This window comes from Phlebotomus argentipes, unplaced genomic scaffold (assembly GCF_947086385.1).
Source record: "Phlebotomus argentipes unplaced genomic scaffold, Phlebotomus argentipes genome assembly contig_8, whole genome shotgun sequence".
Classification (NCBI taxonomy): Eukaryota; Metazoa; Arthropoda; class Insecta; order Diptera; family Psychodidae; genus Phlebotomus; species Phlebotomus argentipes.
Genome location: NW_026776151.1, coordinates 574227 through 601690, shown reverse-complemented (window position 1 = coordinate 601690; position 27464 = coordinate 574227). Strand labels below are relative to the sequence as shown.

Here is a 27464-nt window from a genome sequence, read left to right as displayed (position 1 = left end):
CAAATGCTCTTCGCGATCCTTGCGATTCCTAGAGTCCTAGAAGACTCCTGTGCATTTTCTCGCCAACTGAAAATTCAAATATCTCGTTTTCCCTGCGGGAAGAATCGAAGAGCGCCTGCGCGATTGGCGCTATCGCTGTACAGATGGCAGAACGTGTATTACATTTTGGCCTCTTTCGCCGAATCGCTCGTAATTTTGACTAAGATGGTTAATTCATTCCACGCGGATTTAATCTTTCAATCAAAATGGAAATGTTTATTGAGGAATATCGAACTGGGTGACACACCAATGCTATTTTAATAGACAATAATCACGTAATAAAAATTCGTGTTCGCCAAGATAATGGCCTCGATAAGTGCCTCGCGAATATTCCACCCCATCGAGAAAGCCGCGCATTCGAGCATCTCACTTGAGAGTGAATGCAATTTTCCAGCCCCTGCCCTTGGGATTTCGAGTGGATTTTTCTCCCACATCTTCAGCACTTTCCACCCCCGCCCATTTTTGCCATTTGGGAGTGGGCGTTATCGAATTTTTTAAATTAGACTGCGAGGACGACGATTAGAGCTGTCAGAATCAGACTAATTTCTGTCTCTGTGTCCTTTCTTTTGCCATGACTTTTTTCTATTTAATTTTTTTGCCGCCTCCTTGCCTCCCTTCGGGCTATAATTATCCCAGCAGAAAATTGTGCGATAAGCGCGCGAGGCCCAAACAGCGCGTTTTCAGTTTAATTCGAGACATTTTCCGCGCTTTCTGGCCGCGTATCGATTTTCGGGGGGCGCCGAGACATCGATGGCAATTAATGTGGCCTCGTGGGAGCCGCTGGCCGTCTTGGCTCTGTTGAATTTGTGGCCCAAAACGTCAGAAATCAATATGAGTGCCAGACGGGGAGACAACGAGTCTCATGCTCGGATTTTCGGGGTGGCCACGATGAATTGACCGGAAGCCGATGGGGTGGCGGAAGAGGAAGCTGAGCGACATTTTGCCAAAGACTCCACCAATCCTTTGCGCCATTCTCTTCGACAGGAAAATTCAGAGTTTTGGGAAGTGAACACAATGATGAAAATGCTATGATAAAAGGCGCTTTTAGAAATTTACAATGTCTTTCAATGTTTTGAGAACAATAGCCGGCACTGACTTTATCAGCATTAAAGTCTCTCATTAAAGTGGATAAAATTAAATTTAACATTATAACGTCGCACCCAATCAAATCCCCAATTGATTCCGCACAGCGACAATCCTCAACATTGCCTTCTCAACATGACGATTCGGCATTCGGTTTCCGAGGTGTTTTCCTCATTCACACACCACCCACAAAAGGAGAGAAAATGTTTAATATCCGTCTCGAGATTTGCTCGGGGAGTCGTGAGGATAAATGTGTGACGAATCGCGCTATCGAGATCAATGACGGATCGAGGGAAATTGGGGTTCATTTCGATTTATTCTGGGTGACACAATGATTAAGAGTCCCACCCCTGTGCGCGCGATGGGGAGCGGAAAATGGCTCTGGAGAGGCGCAAATGGGGAGAGAGGCAAAAAAGGCACGAAAATAATTATCTGCATAAATACTTGAAAATTAAACCTTAATTTAAAAATTATGCAAACATCAAAATTCCCAATTAAACTGTATATATACGCATAGTGCGAAGGGTACCACCCACACTCACCCTCCCCGATCCCACTTTTCAGCCCCCGGATTGCCCCGTCGAACCACCCCGTCGACAGGCTATAAAATTAACGAGTATTTTTGTCATTAAACATCTTAATGAAGCCGGGTGGAACTGAAATCCACCCACTTCTTACTTTCCAACCCCTCAACTTTTTTTTTCTCCGGCTGTTTCTAGTGTAGTTCGAAGGGTAGTTAAAAATTCCAACCTCGCCCATTTGCCGGAATGATCATTTCACTTCCTTTTCCATGCACTTCAAGGAGTGAATCTGAGAGGGCGATTAGAAGTTGAGAAACATCAATTCCAGTCCAAGTCAAGTTCATAAAATTTTGAGAAAGAAACTTCTTCTATTTACCCAAACAATTTAAAATTATTCAAAAAAAACTCCCATCTTTTGTGAATTATTAATTCTCCAATTCGCGCATACTTTCGTGGACACACAATTTCAAATTAAAATCCCACCTTCAACTTTAAACATGTGTGAGTGTGGAGAAAAATTGTTCACAGTCTCAGTCTTGGTACACATTTTCCACCCTCTGCCGCCCCTCACGGGAACTTTCCCTTCGGATTATTATGAAGAACGTGTTCTACCCAAGCGTGTCGTATCTCATTCCGAACGACATTTTCATTTTTGCAAAAAGGCGAGCGCACAAGACAAAATCTGCAAGGCGAGGTTTTGCGAGGAAAAACAGCCTCACAGCGCGACTTTTCCCAGGGTGTGCGGCAGGGGAGGGGGATGTGGGGGGTTGGTGGAAAAAATTGGTATGTGGCATAGCTCAAATAAAACATTCACCATGTTTCAGGCGCACATATTCATGCATATCTTGGGAAATATGACGATGTTTATGGTGTGGTGAAATGGAAATAAATAAAAGTGACTCTGCTGAGGCGCAGATTGAGCCGATAGCCTGTGAGCATTTGGGATTAATCCTCTCCTGTGTGTGGTCCATGGGAAATTTGGAGGTATAGCAAGTCGATAATTGTATAATAAAAAGGATTTCCGTACAATGAAATGAATATGTCGAACAATGTAATAAATTTCGTGTGGCAAAAAGTTCTCAGTGAGTAAACAAATGTCTGTCGCTCACCAACACTTTTTCCCTGAAAACAGAACGCCTCTTAGAAATGGGGGGTTGGCGAGAAGACACGTTCTTTTGCGCTACCCCGAAAGGATATCTCGAAACATGTGGTGGGGAATAAATAATAAAAATTCCACTTTATGCATACAAAAGCGACACATTCATATGCATTACGTGCGATCGCGAAAAGTACGGTGACAGATAGATTTTTTGCGAGTGGGGTGGCTTTGGGTGGGAAATTGATAAGAAGCAGTTCACGGGGTTGATGCCATGGGAAACTCTTCATGCCAGAGAGAGTTCTGGCCGTAATTGGGACGCGCTGACGAGAGTAATTGGAGGAGAGGCGTCTCATGAATATGTGATTGGTGGTGTGTTATCTCCTCGTGGGTCCAAATCATCCTCCACCTCCTCCTTCTCTCCTGACACGATTTTCCCCACTATTTTCCCACCCGAGTTGCAAAAAAAGACACACAGATGCGAGAGAGCCACCATAATTTGATTCTTTGGCGCATTAAAGAGAAGATAATAGAGTTTTTTTGTCCAACCTAACAGTGCGACTGTGAAAATTTATCGGAAACTCTCTCCTTTCTGTTTGATGGTGGTGGAAAATTTTTAATGGATAAATCATTGGCGATATTTTTCTCTTCAATTCCCAGTGTCTCCGCCACGGCAGATACCTTCCCCGCCAGCTGATTACAATTCATGAGGGAACTTTTATATGCAAATCGACTTTCAATTGATGGTGATGACTCGAAGAAGTCGCTGTTCTCCTCGCGAATGCCACTTAATGGACAATTTATGCATTTGGCACGTCGTCAAGGGGGGGTGTGAGGCATATTATCTACTTCCAAGAGTGTCCAATATTTTATCAAATTGGACACAGAGTCTATTATTAAAGAGCTGATTGAGATTCGGCAATATTCTCATGAACATTTAATTCATGAATGACAAAGACTCTTTCTGCAGAGCAAATTTCTTTCATAATTGATCTGGAAATGTTGATATATGGAGACATTTCTCAAGAACTCCAAAAAAAAGTGCTTTCATTTCTGGGAGAGAAAAACAATTGGCATTGTCACGAGTTTATATTCCCAAATTTTTTTGTGGCAAAAATTAAAGTATTTCGCGCACTCTTCGGGAGTGAAAAATATATAATGAAAAATATTCGCAATGGCATAGGAAAAGTGCACACAAGAGGGAGAAGTGAAATAATGGAAACAATTCACGATATGCAGAAAAAACCACATACAGAAATACTCAATGTTTTGATGCCACGTTGTGTTTTTCTCCCCCGCACGGGAAAAAAGGAGAGAGAAAACATATAAAATAATTGAGTGCGAGGAGAAGTATGGAAAAATATTCAAATATTGGACAGGGAAAAAAAAGATAGTCTGTTTTTCGGTGGATTTTTTTTTCTCCTATTCACTGTTCAGTTGCCATTCTCTGGCGAAAATAAAACAATTTCGTCGCTATGTGCATGACTCTTTTTTTTGCCCGCCGATGGCTTTTATTGTAGCAATTTTGTTAATTTTATGTGACTCTCTTTTCTCGTGAAAATGCCCGTGGTGCGATTTAAAATTCATTGAACATCATTCTGGGGCACTTTTATGTTTGGCATTTAATGGTGAATGATGAGAGGCATCGCCAATCTGCCTTCCCCGCCACACTTTGGCCCTTCTGCATTCGCACCAATAACACCACTCATTGCCATTTCATGCAAAAGTCGCACCATTTGCTCCCAAAGCAAGTCCCATCAATGTGTTGCATTTTTATTTGCAATCCCCCCACCGAAGTATTGACGAAGAAGCGATGGTTTGCTGCTGGAATTTTGGATGAAGAGATGTTCTGCCAGAGTCAGTCAAAATGAATTTTGCATGAATTGTACATTTCTGGATCACTTCGGCGAAGAAGTTGTGTGCATTTAAAGCCAACACACTGCATGCATTTTAATAACTCAAACACACACACGCGCGCGAAAATACTCCTTCGATTTCAATTCCTTCACGACAATGTTATGAACTGCTTTTGCAGGTGACAAAATATATCCGATTTTTCATTAGATTCGTGGTCGTGCGGCTAAATTTATGAACCCTCAACTTCAATTCGTGGCAATCGATCCGCCTTTTAATTGCTTCTCCTCGTTCACTGACTCGCAACAATAATTCGCAATTAAATTTTTCCACCGACCCATAAAGCACCTGAACTTTCGCTTCCGCCACCATAAAAGCCACTTCATCCCTTCGGCAAATGAAAGGATTTTTCGGCACTTGACAGTCCCCAGAAGGGTTCCGCGCAGTGGCTCACGATCATTGTGGATTTGATTAGGTGAAATAAACATTTTTATTGCGTCGTCAGACTGCAATAAAAATTAAATTTCATTTAATGTGCAATTTCCGTGTAAAATTATCATTTACAGGAGGTCACCCGCAGTCATTTCCCGCCACTCAATGCAGATTTAATGGGCAACATGAGCGATTTTCGATGGCACACACACAGAGAGTCATCAAATTTATATCGCGCGCGCTTTACCTGCGCGAAGATGTTTCCGTGGTGGGAATTCTTAAGCGAAAGACGTCATGAGAAATGAGTACGTTCTGTAAGTTGCTGGATATTTTTATTTTCTTACCATCTTTCCTTGGACTTTGAAGAAAACATTTCAGATTGCGCTTCGCATGCTATACAATTGTCGCGCTATGTTGTCGTGTTGTATTTTTTCCCATTAACTTTTCGTCAGCAAATAGCACACAGTTTTCCTTGTATCGCGCTGTTTTGTCCCTTTCTTCCCCGCCCGAAAGTCTTCCAATTAAAGTGACATTTTCACAAACAGAGGTATTTCTTTCATTTGTCCCTCCGCAGATACACAAAACGAGAACGCCCTGGGATAGATTGATGAAGCAATTTTGGAATGTTATTAAAAATTTAGCGAATTACGAAGGCATGTCTAAGAAAAGTTGGGCGCTACGCCCAAGAGAGAGAGAGACACTGGCGCAGCATCTCATGAATGAGGATATTTTGATTAAATTAAGTGGATTTCCTCCACCGTGGCTGGGGGGGATGAGAGCCACTCTCGGGGGCGCGTGGAAAATTAATCATTCCCGGTGTTTTCTCTCCTATAAGAAAACTTCCATGGCGGACTTTTTGATGGAAATTGCTGTTCTTGATAATTAAATACTATAACCAATTTTTCTATGAGATGAGGGAATTTCTTCGTTGGAATTTGCGAGCAATTAAGAAGATTCTGTGATGGTTCTCATGGCTGAAATATGTGCGGAGGATGGAGAGAAACTTTCAATCGACGGAATGGGTTTTGCTCATGAGCAAAGCTGGTGGAAGAGAAAAATGCTATATATGTAGAGTGGTGGTGGTTGGAGGGATGACAAATGATTGTCTCTCTGCATACATAAGTTTATTCCAATGATCTCGAGGGTGGCAAAACCCCTATCTCTCGATGCGTGAAATCCATCGGAGGATTCTCCTTCATCGGTGTTGCTTTCACGAGACATTTAGTGTGGAAATGCACAAAATATTCCGCTTTTCTTCCACTACACAGACTCCTTGTCCACACGGCTGAGGAGACTAACGACTAGGCGGATCCTCGAGTGTGCTCAGAAGCACTCAATGCTGTATTTTCCTGGAATAAAAAATGAAGTAGTGGAGCTTCGGTTTATTCATTCGTGTCTTCTCAAACTACTTGCGGACAAAGGCAAGAATTTTCCGGAGGAGTAAAAAGGAAATTTCAAGACTACACTTTTGAGGAAAAATATTCAGAGACACACACAAACATACTGAGGCTTTTTCAGCAATAAATTCACTTTTCAAGTGCTGCAATTTTGCCCGGAGTTTAAAGAAAGGCTTGAAATATCGAACGCATCTCTGTTTACGCACATATTTTTGCCACTTTTGGGCACTTTGTATAGCAAAATATCATCTTATTGAATACTTACTGTTGAATATCATAAATTGTATTTCACTTTTCACACACAAACCGCGAAATGCGAGCGAAGCGAAGTCAAGTTTAAGGACAACGATGAATTTCAAGTAAAACACAAAGAGTTATTTTAATTTTTTTTACACAAGATGCGCATTTAATGCTTCTGGTTTTCCAAATAAAAAGAAAAAAGACTATACAGAAATAATGTTGTGTAAGTGTAATAATGCAAATGTACAGAGAGGTATTTATTATACAATAATTATGTATGATGTTTTTTTTCTTTCTCCTACACAGTATTTTTTCTCAAAATATGTCTGCAATTTTTCCCATTTTCACATTTCTTTCCTATTTATTTGCTTTTGTAAGAAATCTCGTGATTTTTTTTTTATTTTATTCTCATCAAAATGGGGATATTTATATTCAATGATTTTGGAATTGAGCACATTTAAACAAAACGTTTCGGATTTTTGCATTTTTTTTCGTAATAAAAAGAGGCAAATAAATATTTTGAGATGTTTTTCTTTGTTTTTTCGTCTGATTTTTTATCTTGCGAGAAAACAGAATTGAAATATTTATATTTTCATTCAACGATAATTTTTTTCTTTCTTCATTAATTAATTTACTTTTGTATATTTATTCCTCATTAAAATATTTACTTTACTTTTTTAAATAAGGTCCTGTCTTAATTTATTCAATTATTTTCCTCAAGTTTCTTCATCGTTCGTATACATGGTTAAGGCGAATAATGGATAAACCATTTTGACGACAGCCAAAACGTTATCAAATTTAAGGATATTTTCTTTTTAAATTTCTTCATTTTTCACTCTTCCCGATTTAACATTATGTGGAAGTGGAACTCAAAGGATAAAAACAAGAAAGAGAAAAATTCACTGAAAGGACGATCGATTTGTGAGTTCGTATTTTGGGAACTTTAGCATTTTTCTTCTTCTTTTTTTCGTATTTAACAATTTCAAGCTGCGCTGCCAGCTGATAAATCCATACAAGAGTAACTATTAGAATCTGCAATAAGGATACAAAATTATCCCAAAAGTTTTACTTCACAATTATTGGTTTCACTTTCAGGTGCAAAAGTGAGTATATTTTAATCGTATACTGAGTTGGATGATTAGGCGTGTCGATAAGAGGCTGCTTATTATCATTTTCTTGAGTTTCTTACATTGTTCTCATTCTTTCTTTACTGTGTGATTCCATCTATCTCTCCGTCCCTATATATCTCTTCTTTTTCTTCTTTTTTACAGTAAGTTTCGTACTACAAACACCCTGTAGAACTCGATTTCTCTCGGGATTATCTTCACTCTCTCTTCTTGTCTACGAAAATGAAAACTTATAAGAAAACTCTGTGGAAGTTTCCCATCGTTTTGGTCAATTGCTAGCCCTTCCTTCCACTTCCATGCTGCGTGTTTACAGTACTTTTTTTTTCAATAAAAAATTCAATATGTATAAAGCAAAAATATATTTATATATTATTCCATCTTCTTTAAATAGAAATCCATTGTAATTTATTTAATGTATCCTTTACTTTTTTTCATTATAATGTAGCAAAAAGCTCTAATTTTTTCTTTCATTTTTTAAAAACTTTTAATCGTCCTTCAAAATTACGTATATCGAGTTGAATACATTTTTTTTCTTACTCTTCTTTTACCTCCCCAGTTAATTTTTTAGCAAATTTGACAAAAAGAATTTTTCGTATATCTTGATATAATTTTTTTTTTCACGAAAAAACCTTCACATTGAAGAAAATGAGAAATAAATATATTGAAAAATAAATAAAAACAACCAATATTTTGTTTCTTTCATTTCTCAAAACTATATAGAGAAAAAATATACATAGGAAAAAAAGGTTAAAGAAAATTTTTCGACCTGTGTTAGAGTTTACTTTTTGCCTGAAGTCTATGATTCTCTTCTGCACCGCGTGTTCTGTGTTTGACATTCACTTTGACTCTTGATCCCTTTCATGTCCTTCTTTTCCATCGGCAGCAGATCTCATGTCCTTCGGGGAATATTAGACAACAAGTTCTAGTACTAAATTTTATGCCAAGGTTTCTGAATTTGCTCTCAACTAGAAATGATTTTTCAATCTCTCTCATGATCGAATTCTCGTTAATGCTGATACAATTCACTTTATTACACAAACGGAGCCAAAGATCAATCGGTTATACTATAAATTCTATTTCTTCATGTTTATTCTTTTTTTTTTAATATAATTTTTACTGATTGGAGAATGATTCTGTTTCCATCTTTTCTAGAACTTCTTTATGGTTTTTTTTCTTCTTCAATTACTCAACACTTTAAATTTGATATATTTTTTCTTCAGGTATTTATTATTCTAGAAATTCTGCTTCAGTGGCTCGTTTTTTTCATCATCTTTTTCTTGAAAATAAACATGTGTGTGTGTGTTTTGTGAGATTTTGTACAGAAGTTTATCATTTTTTTCTCTCTTTGAGTTGGTTTTCTTTTTTTTTTTAAAGATTATTTATGAATTTTTTGTTCGGATAGTACGGAAAACGAATTGATTTTTATTCAATAATTAATTGTAATAATAATAATAATTAATAATAATATACACAATAATAATAGTTTACGTTATTTGCAAGATAGTTTATAATTACAGTTGTTTTTCTCCTCACTTTTTTATTTAATATTTTCCTTATTACTTTTCCTTCAATATTTCTAGTTAACTTACCAACTAATATTTATATTACTTCTCTCATCTTGAAGTTTCCTATTTATAAGTAATGACATATCCGGTCAGTCGGTATTGCCACTGCGTATCTCTTAAGCAGTTAACATCGTTCTCTCTGCGTAGATTCCCTCACTGTTCCTCTTTAATGTGTTCTTCCTCTGGTTATCTTGGCTAATCCTTTTCCAATATCAGTGGAAATCCTTCTGCTTTTTGGTGGTTTTTTTTTTCTTAGGAGAAATTCACTAAAGTCTGCTGATAGGGGGCGTTGATCTACGGTTTCCAAATCGTCAAAGTTATTCTCACACTCAATGACCAGCATTTAAGATTCACTATTTTTGCAAATTTTTATCCCATTTTCTCTTTCCATAATTTACTTCGCTTTTTTACAGTTACTGCATTTTCCATTTATTTTTCTCTCTCTCCCTCTTTTTCAATATATTAATGCTAATTTTTCATTTGTTTTCTCTTTTTTACTGATTTTTAGAAAAACACTCCACTGATATTTATACGATTTTTTTTAATATTAATATCCTATAATGCTCTTCACTATATTCTAGATCATCCTTTATTTACTCCACTCTCGCTCATAGTATCAGTTGCTGCATGTGATCGTTTTTCTTTATTTATAGTAATTTTGCTAGGTATTTTTTCTTTTTTTTTACTATCATTTATATTTCATCTCTTTTTTTCTCTCTCTATACTTAAAAAATTAATCACTGTAGTTTTTCCATGTTTCTCCTCTCTCAACTTGCTCTCTCTCTCTCTCTCTCGTGAGTTCATTTAGCTCAAAGCGTCAATGCCGCAGTGTTTTTCTTCTTTTATCGGTTGGAACACAGTTGCTATCACTGCCTCTCCACCATCTTTTTCACTATATGATTTGTACATGACACGACACTCTTAACACTTTACATTTTGTACAAATAAATCACATTTTTACCCATTTTTTTTCTTTTAGTTATACGCTTGTTTTTAGATCGACTTTTAGGAGATTGGATTTTAGACTCCCGCTCTCCTTTCCGCTCCAGTTAAAATGTGAAGGTCGTTGTTATAGCTTTTAAAAGGGGTTTTTTTTAGCTTTTTCTCTTGTTGCTTTTACTTGGGTTTAGCCTCAACGCAGACGTCCCGAAATATGGTAATCCTGGGTGGTGTCGCAGAAGAATTTTGATGGTCTGCGCCGAGTGAACGACATTATTAAATTGATTGCACCGATTTTGGATCCTTCCACGAATTCCTGGCTTCAAGGTTTGGTGGTAACGCTGGCTGCTCAGCCACATAAGGTCATCTCACTGGGATTGCTGACAAGTTGACTACTGGATGACGCACTGCCAGAGGACGTGCCGAGGTGGGACCCTTGCGGTCGGCCGGTCAGACTCTGCGTGCGGGCTCACCTGGCTCTCCGTGTGGTGCGCATTACAAGTGATGGCCATAGTACTCGGCGGGTGGGTAGTGCGCGTAGCCTTGGTGGAAGGCCGGATCGCCGGGCGGACGGTGCATCATCTGCGCCTGGCCGTCCATCCAGCCCATCGCCTCGGGCCCGTACGCCGCCGATGGTCCTGCATGAGGCGGGAAGACTAATTAGGGAGGTCATGTCATGTTCTTTCGCGCCCTTTGGCGAAATCCCGCCGTCGCGGGACCCCCACAGACTGCGCGTCGCGAGTCTGTGCGAATGTGACTCTCGACTGGGATGGAAGACACTGTCTCACCGAACCAGACACATTCGGAGGCGCACACAGGATAGAGTCGCAATATCAATTAGGGAATTATAACTAATGGTAATGAGGGCTCTTTGGGGTGGGAGATTCACTGGGGCTGAATTGTCGCTCTCATCTCGCGCAAATCAGAGTTGAACGCACTAGAAAATGCTGCAAGTTTAGCTGCTCAGAAGTACTTTAGAATCCCAGACAAATCTCCCATCTCGATATCATTTCAACTCTGCGATGGCACTTTAACTTGCGGTTTTCATCCACTGGCTGGCGAAATTTCCACCATGGAGAAGCACATTTGCCAGCCGCGCGCGCGGAGTGTGGGTGAGACATTTGAGTTGGAGTGCAAGTCATATTAAATGGTGAAACGCGAAATAATTAAAACAGTACCATGGTGGAAAATGTGTTCATCAAGAAATTAGCCAAATACCTCTCGGTGCTCTTGCGCACCATTTCAAGTCGTCTCAACCATTTTGCACATTAAAAGCCATATTACGATTCGTTCGCTCCACCATCGCTCCTCACGTTCATAAACTACCCTCAGCCATCCCGTGCAAACACGAGGCATCCGTGGGTGGCGCTGCCTTTTTTCTCTTCCTGTTGTGCTGTGCTCCCTGGGCTGTGAGGGGTGTGGGCGGAGGGTGGGTGTGTGTGCGATACATATGGAAGCGGTGTATGCCGTTTAAATTAAACATTTCATCCCGAGAGTTACCCGTTTTCGTTTCAATATTACATGCGATATATCAAATGTATATACGGGAGAGAAAAGCTCCATTCACCCCCGCCCGCCTCCACATCGGGGGTGCCTTTCTCTCATGTGCGCGCCACCTTTTCCGAATTCAGAGAGACCGAGAGAGAGGGTGGGTTATAATGGCAATATGTGTATGCTGTGCATGTGTTTCCCATGGCAGAGAGCGAAACACACACCCGAGAGGGCAGATGATGTGCGGGGGAGGGAAAAAGAAAACCGGGGGATATGAACGACGGGTTTTCATTTCCCCAAAAACCCACCCTCAATGCCAAAACTCTCCGAGCCCTCCAGTTTGTGCGGCGACCAAACCCAGAGGAACATGTGTGGGTTGGAAGGAAATGGAATTCAGGCTTCAGCTCTCTAGATATGGCTCGAAGGGAGGATTTTTGGGGTTTTCTCCGCACCACCATGTGTAATTTCGCCCATTTCTCCAACGCCAATCCCAAATTATGTGATTCCTCCCAGATAGACCGGCCCACCACCCATCCAATATGAATGAAAAATTGTGAAAAATGCGACTCTCTGCCCATCCATGGCAGAAACCACCCCCCCACATATCGCCACCCCCCTGTGATATGCAGAAAGGCAATATTTAGCCATGAGAAAATATCCTACCCTAATTTATTTATTATTGCAAAACTTTACACACAGCACCAAATATTTATTCTACCATGAGATATGTAATGAGATTTTTTCCCAATACCTCATGGGTCTCGCGCGAATGCGAACATATTCAATTTTTTTGGCGCACCAAGGGCGGGGGTGCCGAAAAAAGTTTATCGTTTCCCCATTACAATGGTGAAACATGCAGAGATGGAGCACATAAATTTCCCACTCATGGATATAAATTCCCAAATATACGTATGCATCGTGGGAGCGAAGAAAAGTGTACAAGAAAACCATCCCTTTCGTGCCCAAGACACTCTCTTTCTCCACTACAGCATTGCGAGAACTTGCGAGAATGGCATCCGTTCTGGGGCGAATGAATCTGGAGAGTGTGCGAGGATCTGATGAGATGTTCCGGATCGCATTTCCGCATTTCCGATGAATGGAATTATGTATTTGAGTGCGGGACGAGGAGGGGTTTCGCCTCGGAGATTTCACGTCTTCACTCTCTCTCCTATCGTATGTGTGGCATGATAATCGCTTCCGAAAGTACCCCATTTGAATATCCATCAATTTGATTTGTTTCCCTTTCGGGGAGCCCATGTTCGCCGCATGCAAAAAGGCGTCTCTCAACCCATGTGAGAATTGTAGCGAGAATTGCGCGATAGACACTTCAATTGAATCTGATCGCGCGCGCGAAGGCTTGACAAAGAGGCGAAGCGCCGTCTTCAGAGACACGACAACACAGGGAGGGGTTGCTGATGCCCGAAATGAGGGAAATAAATTCTTCACTCTCAACATGTATCACGGAGAGATTACATGCCATTCACGGAGAGATGCAGATTTGAGAAGATTTCTTAGGCAATCATATGGAAGATTGAGTGGTAGATCTTGCAAAACAAAGAAGAACAGCCCAAAAGCTTGAATTAGTCCCATAATCTCATCAAAATGAATCTCTTCGGCGTCAAAGGTAGCAGATTGCAAATTCAGTAGCGACTTTTGAAACATACTCCGTGATTTATAGCATCGTAACGTCACTTAAACAGCTTTTCTAATTGAATTTTTATTCGGCGTATCGAATGCTTGCGAAGCATTTCCACGTGCATATGATATATTTATGCGCCAATAGACGGTATATTCTTTTGAAGAGACCGCAGAATTAGCGACTCAAGGCGTGTGTGTCTCAGGAACTGAGGATTTATGCATAAGAAACGAGGTTTTTTGCATGAATGACTACGAGTGAAAGGTTGTTCTTTGTCTGTGGAACACACTTGGTTTGGTGTGAGAAGGAAGCTGCGAAAAAATCCAATTAAACACATCCCATTAACCAAATTCACTGTCTATCCTCTCTCTCATCCCTTGTGCGTCCCTTCGGGTGCATTCGGAAGCGGCCAGGAAGTGGGCATAAATCCTAATTTCTTCATCATCCCAGTGCAAACAAGTCGCCATTTTAATTTCTTCTCCCTCGCAGAGCATCCATTATTGGCATCTCTTAATGGCCGTTAACGCAATCATTTCCACATATCCATCCCATCGCCTAAGCCCTGTACCGGTGCGAGCCAATCAATGGGATTTATGTATTATTCAGACCGTAAAAAGGAGAAAAATCTCCCGTTCTCATCTCTGGTGGAGGATTCGATTTTTCATTCGGCACACAATCTCCAACCCAAGGAATCTCTCTGGGTCTCTGCAGAGTTCAGAGAGCGCCTAAAGAAGAAGGAAAATATTCGCTTCCGAAACAATTCCCATGATGCTGAAGATAGACTTCGGGGGTTGTAGTTTCTTCTCCGCGCGCACACAACTGGGCAACGACAGTTCGGGGAGTAATTAAGAATCCCCAAATCATTTATCAAGGGGTGGGTTCCGTGCGGTGTCCTCCTCGGTGTTGTTGATTGCTCTACAGCACCTAGAGGGCTCGTTAGGGGTGCCATTTCCCGGATGCCAAATCGTTAATTCCGGCCTCAGCGAAATGACTCCTCAACGGCGACACAACTCCTCCGCATCCACGGGAAATCTATGACACCTCACACAGGTGCTGTTGCAGCTCCCGAGCTCCCCACCCTCCCCAGGGGGTGTGTGTGAAGACGGCTGAGTGTGGGAGATTTGTTGAAATTACCTGCCTTCTAAAATTGCTTTTCGAAATGTTGTCGCTTAATTCCGCCCCATTCGCTGTTGCATAATTAAAGGGCATAAATTCTTTTCACACCCACCGACACACAAAGCTCATCCCTTAGTTCATCCGCAGAGAGCTTCGAGGGGTAGAAAAAGTCCAATGAGATTATAATTAAAATGGATTCACAGACTTGAGAATCATTAAACTCATATAAATTCCATTTCATTTGTCACCGAGGGAATGTTGTTGGGGTTGCCAAAACCCACCCCAAAACTCATTGGATGAGTGCGGAATTCCACATGTCCCACAGAAGCTTCGCGCGCATGTGGTTTTTCCGGGGGGTGGAAAAGAATATTGGATACGCTGGAGACATTTATCCCCATTTTGGCGATTTGAAGCCTTTTCTCCCTTTCTCTATCTGTTGCAATGAGTGGAATACATCAGTGTTTGGTTTATGTTTTGTGACACCACATTGATTTACTGCCGGATTATCGTCACTGATGACGACAAGAACCCGAAGAGAGTGTCCTCGCCTGCCTTTGCAGCGATTGGAATTTTCGAAGGGATCCGGAAGCCCTAATAGATACACATTGGAGGGCTCCTAAATCAATCTCCAAATTTTACGTTGTGCTCGAGGATTGTCGAGGATTTCTTGCTCCGCTCCCTCTTTTCCCCATTTCGTCAGATAAAGACACACACACACACTGTGTCGCCCTTTCACCAATAATACACACATTTTGCATAATCTCGCTGAGCCATATATCAAGTCCAGGAAGGGAGCTCACGCTCTCTCGAGGAAGACATCAATAAGGACAGAGAAATTATCCTCGAGACATCTTGATTGTTGTCTTCCTCATCTGAAATGTTTGGCAAACTTGTGGCGATATTCAAGCCGTAAAACTAAGTATTCGAATATTAAGTGAAAAGAGTCATTCTCAGTAGTGTTTTTCGGCTGAATTGAGGGAGTTTCCTGTCATAAATTAAAGTTCTTGCTCAGGAGCTGAGGGGGTTGAGGCGGCCCTCATCAGCAAGTCATCGATGCATAGCGATGAGGCGCTAAACTATAAAAGTTTTCAAGGCCGATGGACCCCTTTTGCGTTTCTGCATTGACGGTGGTGGCGTGATGGATGGCACCCCGAGGGTCAATGGACCGCCATTTCTCAACCTGTCGCAACCACCAATTCTTCCGCCGCCCAGGAGTGTATCTGGGGTGGCGGAGGGTCGCCCCTTTCTGCCTCAGCGAGCGCCCAGATGCCGGAATAAGGATACAATGGTGACGGGAGAAAAGAGTTCCTAACGCTTTCGGAGAGGAGCGTATTAAATAGGACAACCGGGAGATTTTGGGCTGCTGATAGGGAGTATTGCTGCCTTCTCGGGGGCGGAATCCATACACATGAGTTACCCGGCTCCTCGCCGAGGGTGTGTGTTTGGTGGATATCTGGATGGGAAAAGTGTTGAGCGGATGGAGCGAGGGATTTTCTCGGTGGAAAATTGTGTTGTATCGAAAGGCAAGCGTGGAAGGAAAATAAAACCCCCGTTGAAAGATTTATGTCTTGGGGACTGTCACGGATCGCACCCGGGCAAACTCCTGTCTCTGCATAGGTGGTGAAATTAAATTGGGCTGAAACGGATGAGGCATTATAATTTTCGTGAGCCCGAGAGTTGGGATGAATCTTTCAGGCGAATATTGACATTGTGTGGCTGTGGAGATATTTTTGGATTTTCGATTTCCAACATCGTCCCCTAGAGTGACTCAGAGAGACATGGTTTTGCACTCTATCTCGTCGGCATTTCATCAGCAAGCGAAGTCAGGGAGATAAGTTTCAACCCCATATTCTGCCTCATGATGGACATTATTTTCCATTGATACGATTGATGTGGAGAATTAATTGCAACATCGGCATTGCAAAATTAGCAAATTGCCATAGGTTGATTGATCAAACTCTCGTTGGACATGTGTGTTCAATTGGAAAATTTATTCGCCGTGTTTGTTGACTTGTGGAATTTTCGGAAAAATATCCACCCTATATATGCATTCCGGCTAAAGTCGACAAAACTTGAGGAAATAATATCAGGAGATTCACCCTCTGGTCCGTGTCTTACAATTCAATATCCTGAGTGAATTTTCCACCCTTAGAAACTGGCATTTCTCTCATCGGTGGGAAAATTGAAAAGGAAGATTACAAAGTTTTGTGACTTCGCATCTTGAATTTATATTGTCTGCTTATTTTCCCTCCACGACCATTTGTATTATTAATTTTTCACACGATCATGAAGAGGTGGGATTGGAGCTGCCATCCATTGCCTCCTTTTGCTGCAAGAATACACACACAATGGCCGAAAACGTCCCATGAAATTGCTAGAGATGGGTCAGAGAGCGAGAGGGTGACTTAAAAAGTTTCACCTTCTTCTTGTAATTTAATTTCATTCACCCGTGAGAGCGCAAGTATGATATTTGTGGCCATGGCGCAAAAAGGGTTTTCCTCAGCCTCTTCCTACCCAGTTTTCACCTCAAGAGAGAAAGCATTATCCCTACACGCGCCATGAAACTTTCTTTTCACCTTCGCCGGCATTCTAATTAAATTTCATTAATAACGCGTAACGCACCTGCGCTTAGAATTTAAATTGCTAATTTATTTTTCACCTGAATCTCACTGTCTCTCAATGGACCATTTTATCATATCCATGGGATTTTCTTCATTACACCACACGGCCAAGAGGGGGATTTTCTCGGGGGAGTTTCCACGCGTATCCACCTGCTAAATTGACGCTACAGGCTTTTCTCAGAGTGTTTTATACAATTTTCCAAGGGGGTTTTCGGCCCCCAAACAATTCGACCACGCACTCTTGAGGTGAATTTGACCCAAAAAAGAAAACACTGAAGGAAGAGTCCCTAAGAGTGGCCGGAGATTCATTGGCAGGAAGTTTCTCACAGGAGTTCCTGAGCGCAACCCCTCTTGAGACGCAGTGAGTGTGCTTATTTACAGAACACAAAAGATGAACGTAAAATGGTCGTAAAAAGATCATTCGGTGGAGAGAAAATGGGCGAAATGTGTGGCACAACCCTCTGTATAAACAACAACAAATTTAATGGCAATGATGTCTGCAAGTTTCAACATCTTATGGCGAAAGCTCACCATTTGATCCATGACCTACAGCAATTCTCCACACTTTGCATAACACTTCGGGGTCAAATTGGCAGCGGGGGATGCGCGACAGATGAAGCTCTTAGTCGTTAAATTTAATTTCATAATGGAATTATTATCATTTCACCTCCTCAGCGTCTTTTGTCTCCCAAAGCGATTCAACCGCGATTCAGCCTCGATGTGCGTGAGATTTTGCGACAATTCTATGGACTTTTTGGGAGATTCTAACAGGTTTCTACGCTTAAGGATATCTATTGAAAGTTTACTTACCGGCTCTATTCGATTGGTCAATCATTGGTTGAACGATTCTACGTCTCGCATTGATAAACCTGCAAAGGATAGAGATAATGTTAGAGAGTTCATGTGAGGGAAAAACAAGAGCATATGATTCTTGATCTCGAACATAATGCTGAAAAGCTTTGTAAAATGACTTTCCGAATGATAGAATTCAGAGTGAACGACTACAAAATAACCCACAATGTTATTACTTGAGGGGATGAGAGAGAGGGAAAAGAATGGTTGGAAAAAGACATCTTTTCTCACTACACTCGAGGTTCCATTGAAAGCATTCAATCCGTCGTTTTATAACTTCTTGTCTGGTAAATAAAATTTTTATATTCCTCTCCCCTCCCCACGAATGGTGGTGGTGTATTGAAAAAAGAGAGAAGGGAGTCCCTGTCGTGGCTTTTATGCATGGATTGAGGATGTCTCGCGCAGGAGATTTCTATTAGGAAATCCCACAAGCTTGGTGGAAAAGCTCAATGTCTTCTTGTGGGTTTGCTGGCAGAGTGAACCGAGCCACAAGTCAACTGATGAAGATGACGTGATGTGCGACGTGTAATATTGCTTTTATGTGAATTTTATTGCAAGTTTGTTCAGTCGTAAAATGCAAAAATCCGTTTCTTTTACGAGTCAACTTGATGCTAGCAGATTATGATTATTATTATTACTATTATTATAGGTTTCATCGGTGGAATGATAAAAGCCATTTTCATGCAACACAGCGAGTTGGAAGCGACAAAAAGACGACACAATTGCCATGTATTCCATGGGGATTTTTATGGGGACACAAATATTTTTATAATTGAGTACAAATATTGTGGGTTAGGTCATGGTTACAGCTCTTTTGGCTTTTTTTTATCAGCATATTGAAGGCTTTTCTCGGCCATGCGAACAGTTGGAATTAATTCGTCGTTGTGTATAGTTTGAATTGTACCGGATTTTTCCAACACATTCGATGAGCAATAATGGACTTTTCTACCATGTGTAGTTTAGTTTACTTTTGACCTAGAAAACACTCTCTTGCAGCACAAATTAGAGAAAATGTGACAAAAACTTCTTGAATCTTGAAGATGTGACGTGTTTTCAAGGAGTGAAACACTCCGCATGAAAATTATCGTGTGTTCCTCCAATTAGTGAATTTTCTCAGCACGAAGGAGGAAAGACGATTATTGATCAATAAATAAAATGCCATGGTGGAGGGGGAAGAAATGCAAGAGATTATGGTGACAGAATTATGGTCATAGAAAATACACAAAATTCTCTATTTCATTGTGGTGTGCCTCCACGAAAAGAGCAAAATTGCAATTTTGTACTCAACACAATACAATAAAATCCCCATAAAGACACATTTTACGATGTTGTTTGTATTTTCAGCGAAAATGAGTTCAATGGTTTATTTATCGCCACTCCATTGACACTGGTGCTGTACTCGAACTATCCGGTCTGAACCCACTTGTTGGATTAATAAGGAATACTGCTGTGTATGCCTTCGGAAATTACTCCTCATTACCACTCTACGTGCTCAAATGCGCGAAAACCGCTAGTATTTCTCTTTCTCAGATTCTTTTTTTAAAATAAAATTACATATATATACACATAATTTCAACGTCATTCCATGTTAACCCAATTTTGTTCGTGCAAATTTCACAATTCAAACAATCGCGAAATGTGGCGGGGAGAAAAAAAACGTGAAATGCCACCCCATGAGAATCCCAGGAAAAGAGGAAAAGTACACGTGGAAATTGAATAATTCATAACACACACCAATTTTCATTCAATTGCTGAAATACATTCCACGGAATGTCGTTCACGGGGAGTTTGTGGGAATGTCAATGGGGTTGGAATTGGTGGGCAAAAAGTGAGGAGGAAACTGTGGGTGGATGTGATAAAAAATGCATCGATAAGAGTGCACTTTTCCTCATCCTTTTGTCATGGATTTTTTTTTTTTTTGGTGTGCAGAGACACTCCCCTCGCGCTTCCCACCCCGCGTGAAAAGTTCATCTCTTTTGTTGACGAGTGTATAGTGAAAAAAAAAACGGGCAGCCTTATTTGATATTCCATTTTACTGCATTGATTTCTCTGAGTGCACGGGCACTTTCTTCGCCGATGGCCAGGGAAGATGCCCGCCTGAGGGCTGAGGAGATGGTTCGTGAGTCAAGACATTATGGCCATTTCCCTGAACGACCATTACCAGACGGTGTTTTATTCATAAAGTCGACTAAGTTATATGCTGAGACAAAATTGCAAGTCACCGTCAATGCGAAATGGATTAAAATCGATCTGGGGCGGGGGATGGTCTCGCAGGGGGTTGAATTTAATATCATTTTCGTATTAAATTTCCACCATGATGTCTCTGTCGGCCAAGACGTCTTGGGTGGAGCGCGCGAGAGAGAGAGAGAGAGAGAGAGACGTCGACAGGCGAAATTAGATTAATAGGAAGGAAAATCGCATTGTGTTCACTTTTGTAGTTGAATAATTGAAATAGCCATGAAAACTGAGGCTGAAGAATTTCTCATTTGGAAATGGAAGGACAGTGAGACAGTGAGGCAGTGGAAAAAAACCATCCCTCAACCCCCTGAAAATACTGCGCAGAAAATCCTAATACTTTTTTTTTTCTCTACTCGACTATATGGCTTTGGTGCACAATATGCAAAGTATTTAATTCTCAGCTAATCTCATGTTCTCATTGTTGTGTTTGTCCGTCTCTCTGTGACTCCCAACCCACAGAGATTCCACCCTTGCTGTGCTTGCGAGATGGGAGTTAAATCCAATTGTATGAATTTTCACCCAGAATCTCTCTCCGGGCGATGCTGCAGTGAGTCTGTGACCCTTCTGTTTTTCTAGACAATTTGTTCGACACCCATTAATCACATTGTGACAACTTATGCATGAGTGACTGCTGGCGATGCCAGAGTGTCGAGGGTGGAAAATTCACCAGAGTTCAATTCTCAATTCAGCACCGAACTCGACATGTCTATTTTGGCTGTTTTTTTCCTTCTTCGTCTTCTGGCCTCCCATGGGAAATCACCCGGAGTTTCTTCGGGACAGCATTCCAGGAGGCTCTCATAGATCATCCCCAATTACGCCATTTTGGCGATTCTACCTGTTCTCCCCGTATTGATATCATCAGCCCCCAATTCAACCCTGCTCTCTGTGACCCCTTGCTCGGATGCTGTTTGCAATAAAGTCTATTAAAGTGAAATACTTTAACTCCTCGCAATCACAACCGAATGCATTCGGTTTGGCTGTTGGAATTGATGAATTCTGGCAGTCGTCGCGGAGGGTGTGTTATCTCATCTTTTGTCATCTGATGCATTAACTATACAGTAATTACGCAGACACACCACGTCGCTGACGGAGGCAAATGAGAAAAATTCCAGTGTGCCAGAAGAGAGAGTGGCAAAGAGCCTGGTATAAGATAATTTACAAGAGGGGTTGACTCCGCTGGAGATGAATTGTGCGCCGTGAGTTGGGGTGAAAGGCGACAAGGAAGTTTTGCCGGAGTCTCAGTGTAGCCAAGATAAGACGAACACTCATTTATCAAAGTAATGATTTTGGATTTCAGAATGCAAATTGAGAAACTGGAGAACGACGGCACCCTCGATGAAATAAGAAACTCTGCCGTGAAGATCTTCCACCGCATCTCGTGCGCCATTCTTGCCCAGGTATATATACGCGCGGGCTTAATGACATTCTCTCTGTGACAATTTCGAGGGAAAATGGAGGAATGCGAAATCAACGAAAAGTTTTACACTCTGCAAAAGGCTTGAAAGTTCTCAAATGCAAAATCAAAATCATGCTTTTGAGCATCTCCACTGTGTACATAGGTATGAAAGACTTGGCCATTTTCACATGCAATTTTCCAACTTGTGTGCCTCATAAATAACAATATAAACCCGTCAGCAGATGGTGCACTCTCCCATTTAACGTCATCATTATCCAGAGTGTAAATGCTCGAAATCCACTTTTTCCCTTTTGGTCACTCTCATCCACATGGCGCGCAGGGGGTTGACGGGGTCAGACCAATAGGGTGGCACCATTTGGTCCTCCGGCACAGCCAGCAAGAGTGAAGGCCAGAGACAAATAGCGACTGAGGCATTTTGATTTGATATTCGTTGTCCCATTGACGTCAGCTTGCCGAAACGGCCGCTTTTCCAGGACTTTTTTCCACTCTCGCTCTCCTCAAGCGGCGCAGGGTTGTTTTGCAAAGCCCAGTGACGCAATATCGCATATATTTCACCGTGCGGAAGGTGCTGAGATTTCAATTGGAAGGGTGGCAGATGCTCAGCAGCAGTTTCCACATCTTCCGATGCCTTATGACGGGTGGACGCGTGTGAGTGCGTTTGAGTACCGTAAATAGACTTGTTAGGTGTTGGTCCACGGTGACAGTTGAGTAATGGGTCTCCTAATGGCGAACACAGCCAAATGGGAGTCGTGCGTTGAAAAGGATATCCACTTAAATTTCCGGTCTCACTCCTTTCCCCACTGCTGTTTTTTTTTGGGGGGTGGGGGCATGAGGGTGGCAAACATGGGAAAAAGATAACTTCGAAATGCTCTCTTAATACACTTTTCCACATCTCTCTGTCTTTGGTAAATTCTCGCGTGGCCGAGAGATGTTCTCCTCAGTTGTTTTTTTTCTTTCGGAGGAAAAAGCTCTTCATTGAGGGGGTGTGAGGGATCCCCAATAGTTATCTCTCTCGCCTGTGCGTGATGGTGGAAAATAGCACGAAATATAATGCGGTTATATACGGCATCCTCCCCAAGCACAAACACAATCCTCTGGCCTAGGGATCCTTTTCCATATCCAATATCCATAAATACCCATTTTCTCTCAAAATATATTATACATCATTTAAATGTATAAGACAAACCTTCCTAATGCCAATAATGGATACGAAAAAAAATCCCAATTCCATATTCCATAATGCGAGCGCCTTCAGCCAACCAGATATGATCATCTCTTGGCATTTGGGCATTGAGATTTGTTAGTTGGCCAATTCTCAGTCCACGAGGGGTCGAAATTGGGGTGGGTTTTTGTCAAAACAAAAAAAAAGAAAGATACTCAAGATGTATCAGAAAAGTGAGCTTTCTTCCTCTCTCTCTCTTTAGTTAGTGTTTCAAGAGTGTTTCCTTCATTAATTTCCATCCCTTTTGAAAAGTGTGTATTTAATCATGTTTAATTTCATTAGGTGTGAAAATGTAGCTCCTTGTGAGGATTAATAGGGAAAATTCTTGTGCTATAAAATCAAGTAATTGAAAGCATAAATCACAGTTGTTGCCGCAGTAATTCTTGACCAGTGTTTTGGGTCATTTTCACGGGGAAATGAAGGAGTCTGTCGTCGAACTTCTCAATTTGCGGCACAAAATTGCCACCCCTCGAGCAGTGAGCCCCCAATTCCACCCTCTATTGGTTTCTCCGGTGGCCAGACACCCAGCGGGGTGAGTGTAATTACAATATTTGCAGTGGACCGAATAGATATGGGCGAATTATGGTAAATAGACCTTGATTTTCCTTCCCACCGGACCACTGGCGGAGGGATGCGGACAGGGTGGAAAAAAACCCTCATTTGGCCAGCAATAAACGGGTGATTGATCAAATATAATTGGATGGTGTGGATGTTAGATTGAAATTTATTTTCATTTGGGATTTGCACTTGGCGTCATATCAAAATTAGCCATTTTCTCTAATTATAATCACAACACCCACACGCGCGCACCCCCCAAAAATTGTCCTGGAAAAATCCACCCCGCACAATCCCTCGCTCAGATATGAGTGGTGTTACTCAGCTACGTGATCCACCATCCAAAGTACGTGTTTAACTCCATTTTACCACTCTAATCATTCTTTCCACTCTCGCCGAATTATTGTCCCAGGAATTGTGTTTGGAATTTGTTTTTATATTAATTTCCCCAACCACGCTTCGCCCCTTGACTCTCCCTCTCGCTCTCTCTGGCACGGAAGCTGAATTAAGGTGGAAATTTATATCCAATTCCATTGAGAGAGACCGCCAAATGCTACTCCATTTCATTTTATTAGCGACATTCTTCGACACTTTCGTCAGTCTCTCTTCTGGAGTTGCTCGAAATCCGAAGAAAATGACCTCTTAAATTTTATGTAGCTGTTGATGCGTGATTGCTGATGCCTAATCCACGGGATTTGCTTTATCATCGCCACAAAATCGATGGTTATTTTGAGGTGTTCAGCGTGTAAAATCATTGAATTTCAACGAGCGGCGGAAGGAAAAAAAGAACTGCAAAAGCGAAAGAATGGGTGGAAATTTCTCAAGAGACTCACAAGAGAATGCACTTCCTGCGTGCGAGGGACATAAAAGTGTCCAACCAAGTCCTTCGGGCCATTCTTCATCGGCCTGAGCAGAATTTTGCACGGTCGATAATTCTTGCAGTGAATTTCTGCTTTCACTTCAGATGCATGCGATGCAAGTCGCTGCGTGACAAGTGCGTCTGCAACATTCTCCGTAGGCAATAAAATTGTTTATTCCCGTCAAAAATGGATGTGTGTGGTGTGCCTATGGTAAGGCTAATTAAGAATCAACAGCTGTGAAAATTAACGGCTTCTGACTTCCAGCTTTTAAGATTTAATTGGACGAATTCATAACTTGGAGCAATGCGCCTATAATAAATGACTCTCCTCACCAACTAAATGTGCTACAAAGTGACTCAAATATTAATATCCCCAGAGAGTCGCCGAAAAATGTGCGAGAAGGACAAATATTTTTGCCTACTCGCTCACATTCACACTGGTTAAGGGAATTATTTATGGCAATTCTAATTAGAACATTGTCAAAATGACGGATATCCTTAATTGCTCTCTCTCATAGAAGCCCACCAGGAGGCGAAGAAGACACGCCGGCACATGTAATTGAAATATATGTGGATTTTTCTGACAACCTTCTATACTTCATCAAATCATTAGCATCTTCCCTAAAGCCTTTCCCCCCCAAAACAATCACTACACTTATGCACATTTTGTGAAATTATAACATCAAAACACCCATGTTGGCCACAGAGAAACTACTGGAGCGTGGAAAATTCTTGAAAATGTTGTCTAGTCGCTTGTTTTTTTTTCATCACACAGTCGAACGATTTCCTCTCACATGTTCATGTAAGAATTATGGGATGCAGGAGTGCGATGGGGGCGCCTGGTGAGAGTGCTTTAGACATAAATTATCGCCCGCGAAATGGGCTATTCATGCGAATCTTTTGAGTATGAATCACCCTGAGTGGTCTCTATAGGAAGTTGATGTCGTATTAATGCATTTTACTTGAGAAGTTTTTGAAGTTCAATTTTGCATTAAATCAACACGGAAAATTTCTGCAATTTGCGCAAAACTTTCACACAAATACATATTAAATTTTAGTGAGAGAGAGAGAGAGACTAAATTAGTGAACACGTCAGTCAGTGTGTGGTTTTGGATCCATCAACTAATTACCCCCGAAAGAGAACATTCGTCGAACGTGCCTTGGCAAGAAGAATTGGCCGGGAATTCATCCGGACTCTATATCGAGCATTGGTATCAAATCAAAATCCAATATGAGACCATATCACGAGAATGCACACTCTGACGCCCGCCCAAAACCTCCAGGGCCGACCAGCCAGTGGATGAGGAAGGGTGGGCACACCATAATGCATATTCAACGTATTAAATTGTAGTCCCAATAGATCCAATCTCCTCTTCGTCGCCCATGAAAACATCCCCCGCCCCGACGTCGAGGGGATGCTCTAAAGCACTCAACGTGCAGAAAGTGGGTGAGAGACTTGTGGGTTGTGGGCTGAAACAGCCCTCGGCAGCCATTTCCCAATTACACATCCATCTAATTCACATAACAAGTACACATTCAACATTGAATGCTCATGTTCAGGTGACGCCAGCAACATTAATCAACTACTCCTGCCCCGGACTCTTTCACCATCGCCACCGAGACACCCGACCGACATAGCACGATATATGCCATTTTCCCTCCACAGTCTGGCTCAGTCCAGCTGCCTCCAAATGCTCAAAACAAGCAAAATGGGAGGAAAAATTGCAATATTGAGTAAAATCCTCCAAAGATCTGTGCGATAAATCATCGCGATGGAGCTTCTGGATCTCCCTGGGTTAATCCCGGAACACCCCAATCGACCCACCGTCTAATTTGCTCCTCCATAGCGCAGTTTCATTCGGCTCCTGCACTCAGAGTCGGGCGAGAGGGACAAAAAGACACCTCAAACTCAATTTGAAAATTTAGACACTGGAGCATCACATGTCCCAGCCCTCTCCGATGGCCTCCCCCTCCCCCGGGGGATGGGGGTCTCTTCCCATGTGCGTGAAAGCACCACCAATCTGCTGGCCTCACTCTATTCTCACCAGACGCCGCTTGGCGTTCATTTAATCCCCATGAGGATGATGGAAAAGGGGTAATTCTCATTTGAGTGTAATCGTCAAGCAAAACTACAGCGCACACACTTGCCATATAATGGAAGTCAAAGGGGCTTTGGCAACCCTTTTTTCTCAACCCCTTTCACGCCACTAATACTTCAATTTTCAACCCCTCGATCGTCGCTATTTATTGCACATTATCCACCAATTCACTGCGCTGCTCTCTTCCCAGCCACGACACGTCCACCCACTGAGGGTGGGCGGTGGTGGGATGGCCAGAAAATTGAGCCGGAAGTTGTAGATTTTCCGTCTGACAAGGAAAACATAAACAGCGGCTTGAGCAGGGACTCAAGGATGAGTGACAAAGTGATGATTGTCTGGACAGGAACAATAGATTCACTCAAGCAGACTCAATCCTTTTCTATCTCATAAATATTTTTATTGGAATTTACTCGTCATTAAGGATTGGTGGACTGACTTTTACCCTCTTTCCCCCACCAGGAAGTCTGCATTGGATGTCAACTGTTGGGAAATACCTTGAGAAATTAAATTGTTCAACTAATAAAGATTGTAGAAGAGAAAAATTCTCCTTTTCCGCCATGAGATTCTGGGCTGAATTGGCGGCTCTTTCGTGGCCCGTGGGCACAAGAAAACCGCCCCAACAATTGAGCTTTATGCGAAATCACTGTGTGTCTATTGAAGCGTAAATAAAGGAAATTTATTGAGCTCCATTTTGCCTCTATTCCAATCCCACACTTTGCAGCTCAATTGACTGATTTTGACTCTTTTGGCATCTCAAATGAATTTGGATTTTTCATTGACTTGAGTGCTTTTTAATATCCATCTATTTTTCACTCTCTGGACTTTTCTCCGCCTCTTCGCCGCCATCCGCTTTCCCAGTGCCACTTATGGCAATCACCACCTGGGCATAACTCGGAAATTCACTCACATCGGAATCGTATTAATAAAATGTGTGACAAAGAAATCATTCTCCAATTTGTTGATTTATTGCTATGATTTCTGGCAAATATTTTTCCCTCCAATTCACAGTGACATCTTCAGGGGATAAATCGATTTTACAGCACTTTTTGCATGTACGGAAAAATT

At 41.7% G+C, this 27464-nt stretch overlaps 1 protein-coding gene across 1 annotated transcript in view; it reads right to left on the bottom strand.

Annotated features, from left to right (window-relative positions):
- Window positions 1–9990: 9990 nt before the first annotated feature.
- Window positions 9991–27464, bottom strand: part of LOC132261208 (homeobox protein homothorax) — a 195082-nt gene continuing 177608 nt past the window's right edge. Inside the window, exons 12-13 of the mRNA XM_059759868.1 lie at window positions 17968–18026; window positions 9991–10949 (exon numbers count right to left, since the gene is read on the bottom strand). Coding sequence (XP_059615851.1) covers window positions 10789–10949; window positions 17968–18026 — 220 coding nt within the window. The 3' untranslated portion in view covers window positions 9991–10788. The remainder of the gene's footprint in view (window positions 10950–17967; window positions 18027–27464) is intronic.